Source organism: Dipodomys merriami, unplaced genomic scaffold (genome assembly GCF_024711535.1).
Source record: "Dipodomys merriami isolate MVZ:Mamm:240054 unplaced genomic scaffold, mDipMer1.0.p SCAF_31, whole genome shotgun sequence".
NCBI lineage: Eukaryota > Metazoa > Chordata > Mammalia > Rodentia > Heteromyidae > Dipodomys > Dipodomys merriami.
In genome coordinates, this window is record NW_027204604.1 from 18,836,879 (window position 1) to 18,850,655 (window position 13,777).

The 13,777-nt window shown below is 35.5% G+C and overlaps 1 protein-coding gene across 4 annotated transcripts in view; it reads right to left on the minus strand.

The window, feature by feature from the left end:
• The window catches only part of Akt3 (AKT serine/threonine kinase 3), a 202,705-nt gene that overhangs the window by 177,049 nt on the left and 11,879 nt on the right, over window positions 1-13,777 (minus strand). For 3 of the 4 annotated variants that reach the window (XM_070041922.1, XM_070041923.1, XM_070041921.1), the window contains exon 2: window positions 12,918-13,056. In XM_070041922.1, the coding sequence (XP_069898023.1) occupies window positions 12,918-12,963 (46 nt within the window). In that variant the 5' untranslated portion in view covers window positions 12,964-13,056. Of the gene's footprint in view, window positions 1-9,982; window positions 10,051-12,917; window positions 13,057-13,777 lie in introns of all 4 variants that reach the window. The other variant, XM_070041925.1, reaches the window with a different exon arrangement.

The window sequence follows — 13,777 nt, forward strand, 5'->3', positions numbered from 1 at the left end:
ATTCATTGCTCTTCTTCCTATCAAGAAAGGGACTCTTGCAATCATGAATTCTTTACTCAACAAAATGTATTAGAACAGTGTCATTTCTCAAACCAGTCTTTAGAAAGACTAGTAGCTTCTGCTCCAGGCATTAGTCTCATGCTGTGTTATACTTCAGATTACCCTTCAGGGAAAAGGCAACATGGAAGAAAACTGAGGCACTGGCAGTCACCTATGACCCAAAACGGAAGCAAGCATTCTAGAATCTGCTCATTTGTGCCAGCTACTTTAGTCAATCACATGTGACCCTAGCTGAGATCAGTAAGAGAACCATGAAACTAAAACAGAATCATGAGAAATAATAAATCATTGTTCTTTTAAGTAACTGAATACTAGATTAGTCCATTATATAACAGCAGTTGATATAATTACGATGATCTATAATACTGAAAAATAGATTAATGTCCCTGTAGTCTGTAATGTAATATATTTGTATTGTTAAGACCTTCCTGAAAAATACCATGTTATGTAGGGCCTGGCTTAAGTGGTAGGACACCTACCTAGCCAGTGTGAGGCCATGAGTTCAAACTCTAGCACCACCAAAAGGAATATTAATGTATCTTCAAATTTTACTGAAAAGTGTTTTAAGAAGCAGTCTTAATGGGGGCGGGAATAAGGCTTAGTGCTGGAGCACTTGTCTAGTGTGCATGAGGCCTCGGTTCAATACTTCTGTATACATAAATAAAATTAAAAATAAAGAGCTTTAAAAAAGAACAAGAAGCAGTCTTAAAAATTCTACTTATAGCTGGGCCGGTGGCTCACGCCTGTAATCCTAGCTACTAAGGAGGCTGAGATCTGAAGATCAGGATTCAAAGCCAGCCTGGGCACCAAAGTCTGTGAGACTCCAATAAACCCATCAGAAAACCAGAAGTGGCGCTGTGGAGCAAATGGTAGAGCAGTAGCCTTGATCTGAAGAGCTGAGGCACAGCACCCAGGCACAGAGTTCAAGCCCCATAACCCACCCCACCCCCATCCCCACCCCCCAAAAAAATCCACTTATGAACCAGGCACCAGTGGATCATGCTTAAAATCCTAACTACTTGGGAGGTTGAGATCTGAGGATGGTGGCTTGAAACCAGCCCAGGCAGAAGTCTTTGAGACTCTTATCCCTAATTAATCACAAAAAAATTGGAAATGAGGTATGGCTCAAGTGGTAGTGTGCCATCCTTGAGTGGGGAAAAAAAAAAAATCAACTGAGAGGGCAAGGCTGAGTTCAAGCCCAAGCATGCACACGAGCACACACAATTCTACTTATATAAGCATATTTGTATTCTTACATTCATTCATGTATGATATAGCTTTTGAAGACTTACTACACACAAAGTATCTGAGTGGCAAAGACAAATAAGAAAACTATTCAGCAAAACTCAAAGTTAAAATTTTATGATTCCCCTAACTTCCAAAAAAAGTCCATTTCTAGCTTATTTGTATTTCTAAAGCACTTTATAAACATCTCTTCTTTGTAGAAATAAAAAGTCTGGAATAATTCTAAGCCTTTTACACTACACAATTCATCCTCATAACCTTCAATAAGGGAGCTGACTTCATTCCTTCCTACTTTATAGACAGAGGAAGTGACTTATCTTAAGAGTCTTTTACCTTCAGGAAAGTAGAAGTGAAAGCAAGTTTCTTGTCTCTGCATCTTAGTATTATCCCTAATTTCTTAAACACGGTATGTTTTTAAGTAAATACAGAAATTGGTTTGTTCCAGTCAGAAATGGGTATGCCCATTTACTTTGCAAGAACTATTTTCATTCTCTCTTCAAAAGCGTAAAGAAATAAAATCTTTTTGGACTTAAAAAATACCTTGATGCTAAATAAGTATCTCCAACTGGTTAAAAAAAAAAAAAGGATAGAAGTACATCAATTCACTGGTAAACACTATTATTAAAATCTAACTTTTAAAACAAGTCTGTTCTGAACAACTACTGTACTGTTTATCAAAATGAATACAAGGAAATGGAAACATGCTTTGGGGGGGTAGGCAAAGGGTGGACACAGGAATGAAGGAAGGAGGGGCTAAGCAAATACAGTCATTATACTCAATGTATATTATGTGCAAAATGAACTACATAACTTGAGGGTAGGGAGAGGAGAGGGAAAATGGGGAAAAATGAAGGAAGGGGTGGCAGAGACCAAGAAGGACTGTACTCATAATAACCTGACTTATGGAATTGTAATATCTTTGTACAACTACTTAATAATAATGTAAAAATAAGTGTAATTTAAGAGTAATGTATTCTATTCAAAACTATCTCAAGGTTAAAGTCCACAAGCATCACAATGACAACTATATAAAATTTAACAAGTTTTTGTCTATGACAGAAAAATAACCATTAAAATAAGCAGATTTAAGAAAATACAACACCTACGTCAAACAAATTTTGTGTTTAGGGTTCATCCAGTATTACCAGGTTGGTGGAATTGGAATCAAAAGCTGTAAAGCTGTGAAGTACCCATGTCATTACATTTTCTGACTTGAAAAACACTTCTCACAGGCAAGGATGGCCCAGCTCTGGACAACAGGACATGAAAGGAGGTGTGATCGTGAGCTTCTGAGAAAGCTGCTACTTTCCTGGTACTGAGGCAGGGTAGCTGTCAAGAGCCCTCTCTCAGGTCTGTGACTTGAGGAAAAAAGTATGGCTTGTTACTGCTACAACTTTGCAGCAACAGGTAGGACAAAAAGCCAACAAGTTAAAGGAGGCAAAGCAAAAAGAACAAGCTTAAACAGTCTTGATCTCCTAGCTGGCAGATTAACTGCCCATCTTTGCCCTCAAGTGAAAGCAAACAAATTCCTATCTATTCTGTTACTGTTGGCTGTATTTTCTGTTATTTCCAGCAGAATGCCAAATCTTACTTACATATTTACAAACATTTAAAGAATGGTGCACAATTCCTTTAATCAAATTATAGTTCTAAATTCAGGCACCGGTGGCTCAGGCCTGTAATCCCAGTTACTCAGGAGGCTAAGGACTAAGGATTACAGTTCAAAGTGAACCCGGACAGGAAAGTTGGAAAGGGAGCTGTGGCTCAAGGAAGAATTCAGGGATAATGCCCTAGGACAAGCCTGCACACATGAGCACACACACACATACACACATACTCATAAATTTATGTTTTTATATAAATAAAATATAAATAATGTATACCTTATAAAAATAAGTCATATTAATGCCAAATAAATGTGACAAATTGAGTCTAGGAACTTCTAAACATTTTCCCTTAATAGTATTTTTTCCACAAAATAGGCTCATAAAATATATTCACATCTTCACAATTAGGACATGTAAAATAGATTCTTGATTACTAATATATACAAGAAGTAGAACATATACACTCAGTAGAATATGAAAGACTTAAAACTAAAAGGGTATTATCCATCAATCATACAAAAACAGCCTCATTCTCTAAATCACTACCTTAATATTTGACATCATCAAGCCTGTTTCTTATTACCTATACCCGCATCACCCAACTTTTCACTACAAAAGAAATCAAGCTTCCTTTGGTCAATTCCTTTTCAATTTTTGTTAGTTTTATTTTAATTTGGGTTTTCCATTGTTTGATATTACATATTGGAAAGATATATGCCTTTATTTCTTGACACATAAATTCTGGATAGAATATTTTATCTTCCAACTGTGTAAGATCAGAAAATTAGTGTTCTTGTAAACATTTTTATAAAGTTTAAAGTTTATAAAGTCATAAAGTTTAACCACAGAATTAAGATGACCAGCCATATGCCAGTGGTTTACACCTGTAATCCTAGGCATACAGGAACCTGAGATCCAAAGTATCACAACTCAAAGCAAGTCAGCGGAGAGAGTTCACAGGACTCCATCTCCAATTAGCCAGCAAAAACCCTGGCTGGAACATGACTCAAGTGGTTAAGCACTAGCCAAACAAGCTGGGCAAGCATGAGATCTTCCTTGAGTTCAAACACCAGAATAGACATTAGGCCAAAAAGGCCTAATTTAATTCTCAATGAGGGAGAAAAATATATGTACTTATTGCTTTTGCACAAATTCATCTAAGAAAAAGTGTTGGAAAAGATAATAGTGAATACAGAAAAAATGCTAGAAACTGGAACTTCTATAATGATTTCAATAACAATTACTGCAATGTAAAATTTTGTATTGTAAAAGATGTGGCCCAAGTAAGACAGCATAATATATAGAAAAGACATGGGAAAGAAACATTAATTTATGTTTTATAATCATCTTCTCCAAGTATACATAGGAAATTAAAAAACTGATGCCTAAAGTCACTGTGTTAATTGATTCCTGGCAACATCTATAATCTTTGATCGATACAGAAAATCAATTAAACAAAGAGTGCCTGGGAGCACATCTCAGTGGTAGAGGGAATAGCTAGCTATGTATGAAGTTCAATTTCAGCACAGCAGAGAATGAATTAAAATGCAAAAGCTTTAAAAGGACAAATAGCCTGCTAACTTACACAGAAGAAAATAATGAACCTAAATACTAAATTTACCAATATAAACCTAGCAACATTCTTTTAATAATAATAATACATGAAAATACTAGCTACTGTTTATTAACTAGTATGTCTCATGCACTGTGCTAAGAGATAATTATATATTATGATCTTTAATTCTTGTGACCATATAAACAGTCATTACCATTACTTCCATGACAGATGACAAACCACGGGTACAACCAAGTATTCTGCCCACAGTCACTAGTAAATGGCAGTCAGGACTTGAAATTGCCCTAACTACACTTCAAAGACAGACAGACAGACAGACAGACAGACAGACAGACAGACAGACACACACACACACACACACACACACACACACACACACACACACACACACACACACACACACACACACACACACACACGAGTACTTACATTTTTAAACAGATAGATGAGAACAGATTCACTAAGAGCAAGTAATGTCACACTAGCCACATTTTTTGAAATAACACATTTTAGGCATGAACTAATTTCTAAGACATGATGTCACTTACATAAAGTTAGACAAAAAGATGCAAACCTTTATATAGAATAAAGCAAACAAGTATCATTTCTTAAAGCATTCCCTCTTAAAGCATTCCCTCTTCTCGGTCCGGCCTAATCTCTTTCATCTCAACTTCCTGAAAAGAGGTGACTACTACTTAAAAGATTTGACCTATTTTACTGGTTCTTATATACTAAGAAAATTTTTGGATTTTTACCAACATGTCACATGTCATAGAAATTATTTCTGAAAAGAATAAAGAAATAACCATCTTACTCCTTATATTTATTATTTGAATTTTTTCATGAGAAATTCATATATTATTTAAAATAGTAACTGAGAAATAACAGTAGACAGGAGATATTAAATGCTATCTTTAAAATTATAAAAAGAGACAAAACTATCACTTCAGAAGTTCTATATACAATGAAAACATCTCTCAGTAATGAAGATGAAATGAAGACATGTAAATCTTTCCAGCAAATATACTGGTAACCAATAGATGGGTATTAAGACAAGTGTGGAGGAAAGTTCTTCAGATTCAAGAAAAATTATCTCAGAAACAAATCTTTGGAAGAAATCTTTAAAACTTCAAGTATATAAATATAAAAGATCATATTTTTTCCATTCACAAAAAATATGGTTAAAGTAAAAATGATCTTATATGGTTTATAACATGTAGCATCTAACATCACAAGGCACTGAAGAAGGGGGGTAAATCTCACAACAACATTGGTAAAAGTTACATATTTTAAATACAGTAAAATAAAAATGGTGTATAAGCAGATAATTTAAGGATGCATATTATAATCCCAAGAACAGTTTCCCAACCTTCAGCAATACTGACATTTTGAACTGGACAAATTTTTGTTATAGGTAACTTGTTCTGTGCATTACAGAAAGTTTAGTAGTACCCTAATCTCTACCCACTAGATGTTAATAGCAACTTCACTCCCACATTACATGTCAATCAAAAATGTGTCTAGGCACTGCCAAACTTACCCAGGGCCAAAATAATCTTGGTTGAAATCTATTACTCTAGAATCACTTAAAACAATAAGTGCAAGGTAAGATGGAAGCAGAACAGTGTTTCTGTAAGTTTTGTCCATTTTCATACCAGGAAATCTCTTTAGACTTTCCCCCCCCCAATCACTATTCCATCTAATCATATCTAAGGGGTTTTTTTTTTATATTCTCCAAGAACCAATTACAGTTTCGGGGAATTCTCATCCACAATGAGAATGTATACTGAGAGAAAACGGTAAATAGCATACTGTGCTTAAAAAAAAAAAAAAAAAGTAAAGCCAAGGAACCTTTTCTACTAGGACTAACAAAATAAGTAATAGTAGATCAAATTACCATTTGTTCCTAAAAGGCCATGCATTGAAGGCTAGGTCGCCGGCCTATGGCCCTAAGGAAGTTAAAATACTGCTGGTAATTCCTATGACTTTGTCTCTGCTTCATGACCATGATGAGGTGAGCAACAGCCTTACCAAGGCTTCCCACCACAATGTACTGCTTCACCACAGGCCTTAATGGCCCTAGCAGGTATAAATTACCATAGACTGCCCGGAGCCAGTGGCTCATGCCTGTAATCCTAGCTGCTCAGGAGGCTGAGATCTGAGGATCACCGTTCAAAGCCAGCCCTGGCAGGGAAAGTCCATGCGACTCTTATCTCCAATTAACTACCAGAAAACTGGAAGTGGTGCTATGGCTCAAGCAGTAGAACGCTTGCCTTGAGCTGAGGAGCTGAGGGATAACCAAGCCCAGAGTTCAAGCCCCACGACCGACCAAAAAAAAAAAAATTACCATAGACTGAAATCTCTGAGACCTGAGCTAGAATAGGTCATTCCTAGTCTTAGGTTGATTTTCTGGGATAATTTGTCATAGCAATGGAAAATTGATTAACACAAAACATAGACTCAATTGTATCAACTAATTTTTTTTTTTTTTTTTTGCCGGTCATGGGGCTTGAACTCTAGACCTGGGCACTGTTCCTAAGCTCTTCAGCTCAAGGCCAGCACTTTACTACTTTGAGTCACAGTGCCACTTCCAGCTTTCAGGTGGTTAACTGGAAGTAAGAGTCTCATGGAGACTATCCTGCCTAGGCTGGCTTTGAGCCATGATCCTCAGCTCTCAGCCTCCTGAGTAGCTAGGATTACAGGCATGAGCCACCAGTGCCCAGCCCCCTTCCCCCAAATCTATTTTTTAAGTAGCAGCAGCATAACTGACAAGCAAATAGTGGACACCACATATTGAAATGACATTAAATCAGCATAAGGCAAGAAAGCAGGGCAAGGAAACAAATAATAAATGGCCCAAGTAGGAAATTCAGCCATTAAATGTCCCTAATTAAAAAGCTGACTTTCAAATTCATTTTTAAAAGCAGGACCCAAACACATGCAATCTCTAAGAGAAGCAGCTTAAATGAAAAATGCTGACAGGCATTTTTTGCTTGCATTGTAAAAAATGTAAGCAATGATTTTTAAAAATCTGGAGTAGTCCTACTGGTATCTGATACTTGCATTTCAAGATTACTACCAATAAAGAGAGGACAGGGTGGTGCCATGGTGGTGGTGCATAGGTGTCATCTCACCTCCCAGAAGTGGAGGTGGGGAAGATTTTGGCTCAAGGGCAGCCCAGGAACAAAAAGTGAGTTTCACACATTTGTAAAGTCAGCTACTCAGGAGGCAGAGGTTAAGGGGCTCTTGATCCAAGCCTGACCTTTGGAAGTTAAGCGTGAGACCCTATCAGGAGAAAAAAAAGAAAGCAAACAGGGCTGGGGGCATGGCTCAAGCAATAGAGTGCCTGTCTACCAACCTTGATGCCCCAAGTTCAAACCCAAGTATCACCAGAAAAAAAGAAAAATGAGCCAGTATGTCAATCAGATACAGCAATCAAACGCAGTCTCTAATGGCGTGTCAAAATATATAAAAAGCTTTGAAAAGACAGAATTACAAAGAAAAGCAGATAAATTCCCAGGTATAGAGATTGTAGCACCCTCAGAGCAAGTAACAGAACTAGAGGGAAAAAATATCAGTAAGTGAACACACACAAGATAAAACTCATTATTACCTTGACCAAGGCTGCCCTTTCTTGTCTGCCTCTTTCTTTCTTGCCTTTCCCTTTCCTTTTTTCTTTCTTTTTCTTATTTTCCTTTCTCTCCTACTTCTCTCCTTCCCTCCCTCCTTCCCTTTTACAATGATAGTAGGGCTTGACTCCAGTCCTCACACTGTCACTTGCCTGTTTTGCACACAGCTGGACTCTACAATCTGAACCACATCCTCCAATACTTTGCTGGGAGATGTGTTCTCAGAGACTTTGGCATACTCTGACCTCAGTCTCCTGAGCAGCTAGGATCATAGGCAGACATGACCACTGGCACCACTTATAGCTTTTTTGCTGTTTTTTGGGGGGAGGGGGTTGTTGTTTTTTGTTGGTACTGAGGACTGAACTCAGAACCTCACATTCTCAGAATTTCCTCACTTATGACCAGAATTCAACCATGTAAAGCTATGCTTCTAATCCTCTGACTAAGCTTTTATAAAGCTCTATACTCTCGATAGCAGAAAACTAAGGCAGAATCTAAGGGTGGAAAACCACTAAAAATAAACTTCAATTGGCTAGTATTACCAAAACTCCATAGTTTGAAATAAAACAATACTGTTCTACCCATGAATTAAAGAAATCAAAAGGGACATTAGAAGCTATTCTGCACTAAATGATAATAAAAATGTATTATATCAAAACTTATAGGACACAGGCAGGGGCAGGGGGTCAAACCTGTAATTCCTAGCTACTTGGGAAACAGAGATCATAGAATCACTGATTCAAAGTCAGCACAAGCATTGAAGTTCATCAGACTCCTCCATCTCATCCATGGGGCACAGTGGCAAATGCCTGTTATCCCAACTACAGGGAAACCATACTTGTCTGTCATCCCTAGCAACACAGGAAGCACAAGTACGACTATCGTAGCCCAAAGTAGTCCCAGACATAATAATGTAAGACCCAACCTCAAAAATAACCAATGTATGAAAGGTCTAGAGGTATAGCCTCTGTGTAGCAAGATCAGGACCCTGTATATTATTGATAAATACATGAGATTAGGTATTTTTTAAGTTTAAAAAGTCATCTAAGTTTCTATCTAAAGAATCCAGAAAGTAAAAGAACAACTAAGATCAAAAGTAGTTTCACAGGAAACAAAGGATAAACTAAGTTAATAAGGCATAAAGTTGGCTCTTTGAAAGACTAAGAAAAAAACTCCTAATAAGATTATTTTAAAAAATCATAATATACCAATCCCAGTTATAAGAGAATAGTAATAAAAAATCTGCAAAATTAAAAGGATAAAGGAATATTAAGAAACACTTTTAAAAATAACAACTTTATGTTCAATACTAACATGAGCAACTTAGATGTGGACAATCTTTTAAAAATACAATTTGCCAAACTAACATCAGATGAAATAGAAAATACAACCCCCTTATTTTTTAAAGGAATAAAATGTATTATCAAAATCTTCCCACAAAGAAAACTCCAAAATTTAATCAAACATTTAAAAAGAAATAATCCATCTTATAAAATTTCCTTTAATGGGAATACTTCCCAAATTTTATAAATCCACCAAAACTTGAAAACTATCAACTGACAAGTATAAACAAATATCCTTAAAAAGGTAGAATAAACTCAAACTTGAAATATACTTTGAAATACATCCTTATTGGGATTTATTCCAGCAATGACCATAATTCATTAGTATATTAAGAGATTCTAAATTAAAAATTGGTTATTTCAATTTTTAAAAAGCTGAACTACTATTTCATAAAAATCAGCAAGCCAGTTAGGATAGGAAGCTTTTCAACCTAACAAAAGGTAAACAATGAATAGGATACTTAGTGGCAAAATAAATGTTTTCCCATTAAGATGAGAAATAAAGCAAGAATGTCCACTTACCACTTCCATGTCATGTTCTACTAGAGATCCCACCCAGTAAAAAGTGGCCAGAAAAAGAAACAAAAAACCTAAGGATTGGAAAGAAATACAACTGAGGCTCTTCACAGGCAACCTGAAGATCTATGTAGAAAAACTTTTAAATAACTAACATTAAGGGATACAAAAAAGCACTTCCTTCAGACTGTGTTTTATAAATCACTTGCTAAATCTGCACCACTTTCAAACCAGTAGCATTACGAGCTCACTACTAATACGGTAAACTTGGTTATCAAGGCACTGATCACATTGTAAGATGTTTCTCAGTGCTATGGTTTGGGAGTGGCGAGTCACTGCAGAGTCCTTAGTGCCCAGGATGGCACTGAGGGGAGGTCACAAAGCTTCTGGGACATATCTTGGAAGATAGTTCTCATAGAAGTCTTTTAGTTCTCACAAGAGGATTATTATGAAAGAGGTAATCCTGGCCTCAGTGATGGCTTGTGCCATATGCCACCTGCCAGGCAACCTTCATCAGAACTGGATGGCATCACATAGGTTCCATCCCTTGAATCTCCAAAACAGTAAGCTGAAAATAGTTTTCTTTATAAAATAGCTTCTTTCAAGTATTTTATTATGATATAAAAAACCAGACTAGTACATTTAGGTTTTAAAAAAAAAGAAATACTAAGCAAATAAGGTTTTGTAAATTAATATAAACCTTTCATATTATTGCAATTCACTGAATTCTGTAATTTAGAACTTGAAACGGGTGAAATTTCCTGCTTTTTTAACTAAGTATCTTCATAGCAAATTTTACCTCTAGCTATATAAAACAAACTAAGAAAACTAAAGAAGCAAAATACACAAGCTCAGAAAGAAGCAAAAAAAAAAAATCTTTCATCAAGAATTGAAATCTGAAAGTATTTTCCAAATTAACATGAAAACAAATCTTAATACAGTCACTGCAATTATTATGAAGTTAAACAAATACTTATTATAAAGTTAAATTTACACTTCTCATATGACCCGACCTCATTCCTACACTGTTAGCCAAAAAACATACCACTCAGACATGTACTCGATGTTCAGAGAAACTTTAACAATTTGAAAACTAGAAGCAGCCCAAATGTCCAACGACTGTTAAAAAATAAATAGTGATATATCCAGACCTGGGAATTCTACTCAATGAGAAAAAAAAGTAATAAAGTAATTATCTATACAACCTGAATCAATTTTTAAAAATTGTTTGTTTTATTGAAAAGGTGATGGGGGGACAGATTTACAGTTACATAAGTAAAGCAATGAGTACATTTGTTTTTAATCATTGTTACCCCATCCCTCATTGTCTCCCACTTACCCCATCCTGTTCCCTTCCCCCCGACAAGTTGTAATGTTCATATCCCACATAGTGTCAGGTGAGTATCAATGTTGCTTTGATTCATCCATTGTCCTGCTGTTTCTGTGATTCCCTTTCCTTTCCACATATTGCATAATCTTATATGCAAAACACGAGGTACAAAAAACTAAGATAAATGAAGAAAAAACAATAGAAAACTACATACAGGGTCTAATAAGAACCACCTTGTTTCCATATATTGGAGTTCATGCTGATACATTTCATTATATATGGTCCTATGCACTAAGCAGTTAGGTAATTGAGATTCCCTGTTAAGAATATCATATACATAATCTAGTTCTTACAAATGAGGGAGATCACTATGCTGTGGCAAAAAAAAAAAAAAAAACTGGACCAGAAAAAACTATGGATTTAACTGAAATTCTAGAAAAGGAAAATTAAGAGTAGAAGAAAGCACATTAGTGGTTTCTAGAGACTGAAGGACAAGAACTGGACTAAAAGGGCAGGAAAGGAACTTTTTGGAGTGATGAAAATATTCTGTATTATGACTGTAATGTTTGACTCCACTGTAAACACATCACACAATTCATTTAAAAAAATTATTTTTGATCTATGAAAATTGTAACTCAATAAGACTGATTTGCTCAGTAATGCATACCTGTATTTAATTTATTGGTAACAAGTTTTCAGGGTTAAATATTAACTATAGACCCTTAAAGAATATAAAAATCACATTTAAGAGGTAACTTTTAACCAGAAGATAGACACACAGAAACTAAAATGTTCTGAGACTAGATCAATTCTCATCCTATACCTTGGCCACATGAGTAAACAGTGGTTGCTTAGCAACTATTCCAAACTCTACATTCTACACATTGAGCATGTAAGCAAATACCCTAACAGATTATCAACTAAATTTTATAGTGAAGAGTTCTTTCTTAAATAATAAAAATATTTGCTTATTTATGTAAAGTAATATGAACACAAATATTAAAATTGTATAATGAAAAATTAAAATACAAAAATCACACACACACACACACACACTCTCTCTCTCTCTCTCTCTCTCTCTCTCTCTCTCTCTCCTCTCTCTCTCTCTCTCTCTCTCTCTCTCTCCTGATCCTTACTTGGCCTTTTACATCAGAATTTCACTTACCTAATTTATGGTAATTTATAGGTTTTGTAGGTAAACCTTCCCCCTTTCCTTTGTCACCTACCATCCAAACTACCTTAAATGAATACTTTTATTTACATATTTATTATATTAATATACACAAGTGACTTTTTTTAGATGTTAAATGATTCTCAAGAGATCCCTCTGAATTATAGAATCTGTGGATACAACAAAAAATATAGCAGTAACATGCATGGACACAACATACCAGAAAGTCAAATCTAACTTCATAACTAAATTATAGATTACTGTAACTTTGAAATACAAAGAAATTCCTAAATAAGAAAATCCTTAGTATACATATTAAATATCATTTCTCTCCTGTATCATGGTTCACTTTAACAGTACCAGAAAAAATATCAAAGACACCAACCACTCACTGTTCAGCACTCTTACCAACATTATTTTCAGTTTTCTTGAACACTTACCCCTCTTCTGAACCCAACCTTCTTTCACAATGGTAACATCGCTCATGATGGCTCCCCTCTGAGCCCCAGCGAGGAGAAATCAGCTTTAGGGTTTGAATTCTCTGCTGCTGCCCTTCCCGCTCTCTAGTGATGAGTCAGCCTGGAAGGAAGTATTGAAGAAAGAATTTCTTTTTTTTTTTATGTTCCATTCTTGCAACTCACATAGCAATAACAAACAACTAATTCTTTGTAAATGTCTTCAACTGGCCTGACTGCAAATAAAAGTCTGGCTCTTATTTACTTAAATTAAAAGTTCTAAATGAATGCATTGCTCTAGTCCTGAGACAGATTTCAAATGATAGTGAAACTTTTAACTTAAAAGCTTATATTAAAATGTGTCTTAAGAAAACCTCTGTCACACTTATACAAATACAGAAAATGTGTTCGCTGATGGGTGTTTGAGCAGAAAAGGAAAGAGAATGAAAGTTAAGTACCCAAATCCCTGTAATTTCAGAGTTATGTCAAAGCCACTGTGAATATTTTAATTGCTATACTTTATGTAAAATACAATGTGCCAAGAAACCAACACTTATGTATTCTTACTCTGATTTGTTCCAAGAAATATTTTAGGTAGATTACATGAAGTATATAATATAAAATTATTTTTGAAAGTAGACAGAGAAAATGAAACAAATGGAATATGAAAGTAGAAAAGAAAATCAAGAGGAGCCAAGAACTGCTTCCAGTGCTTACCCGTCAATCTCATCTTCACAACCCTAAGGGTACTATTAACTCCATTTTGCAAAAAGGGAAACTGAGTCTCATAGAAACTAAGCAACATGACAAATTTCAACATAGCCAATAGGAGATGGAGGCAAGAT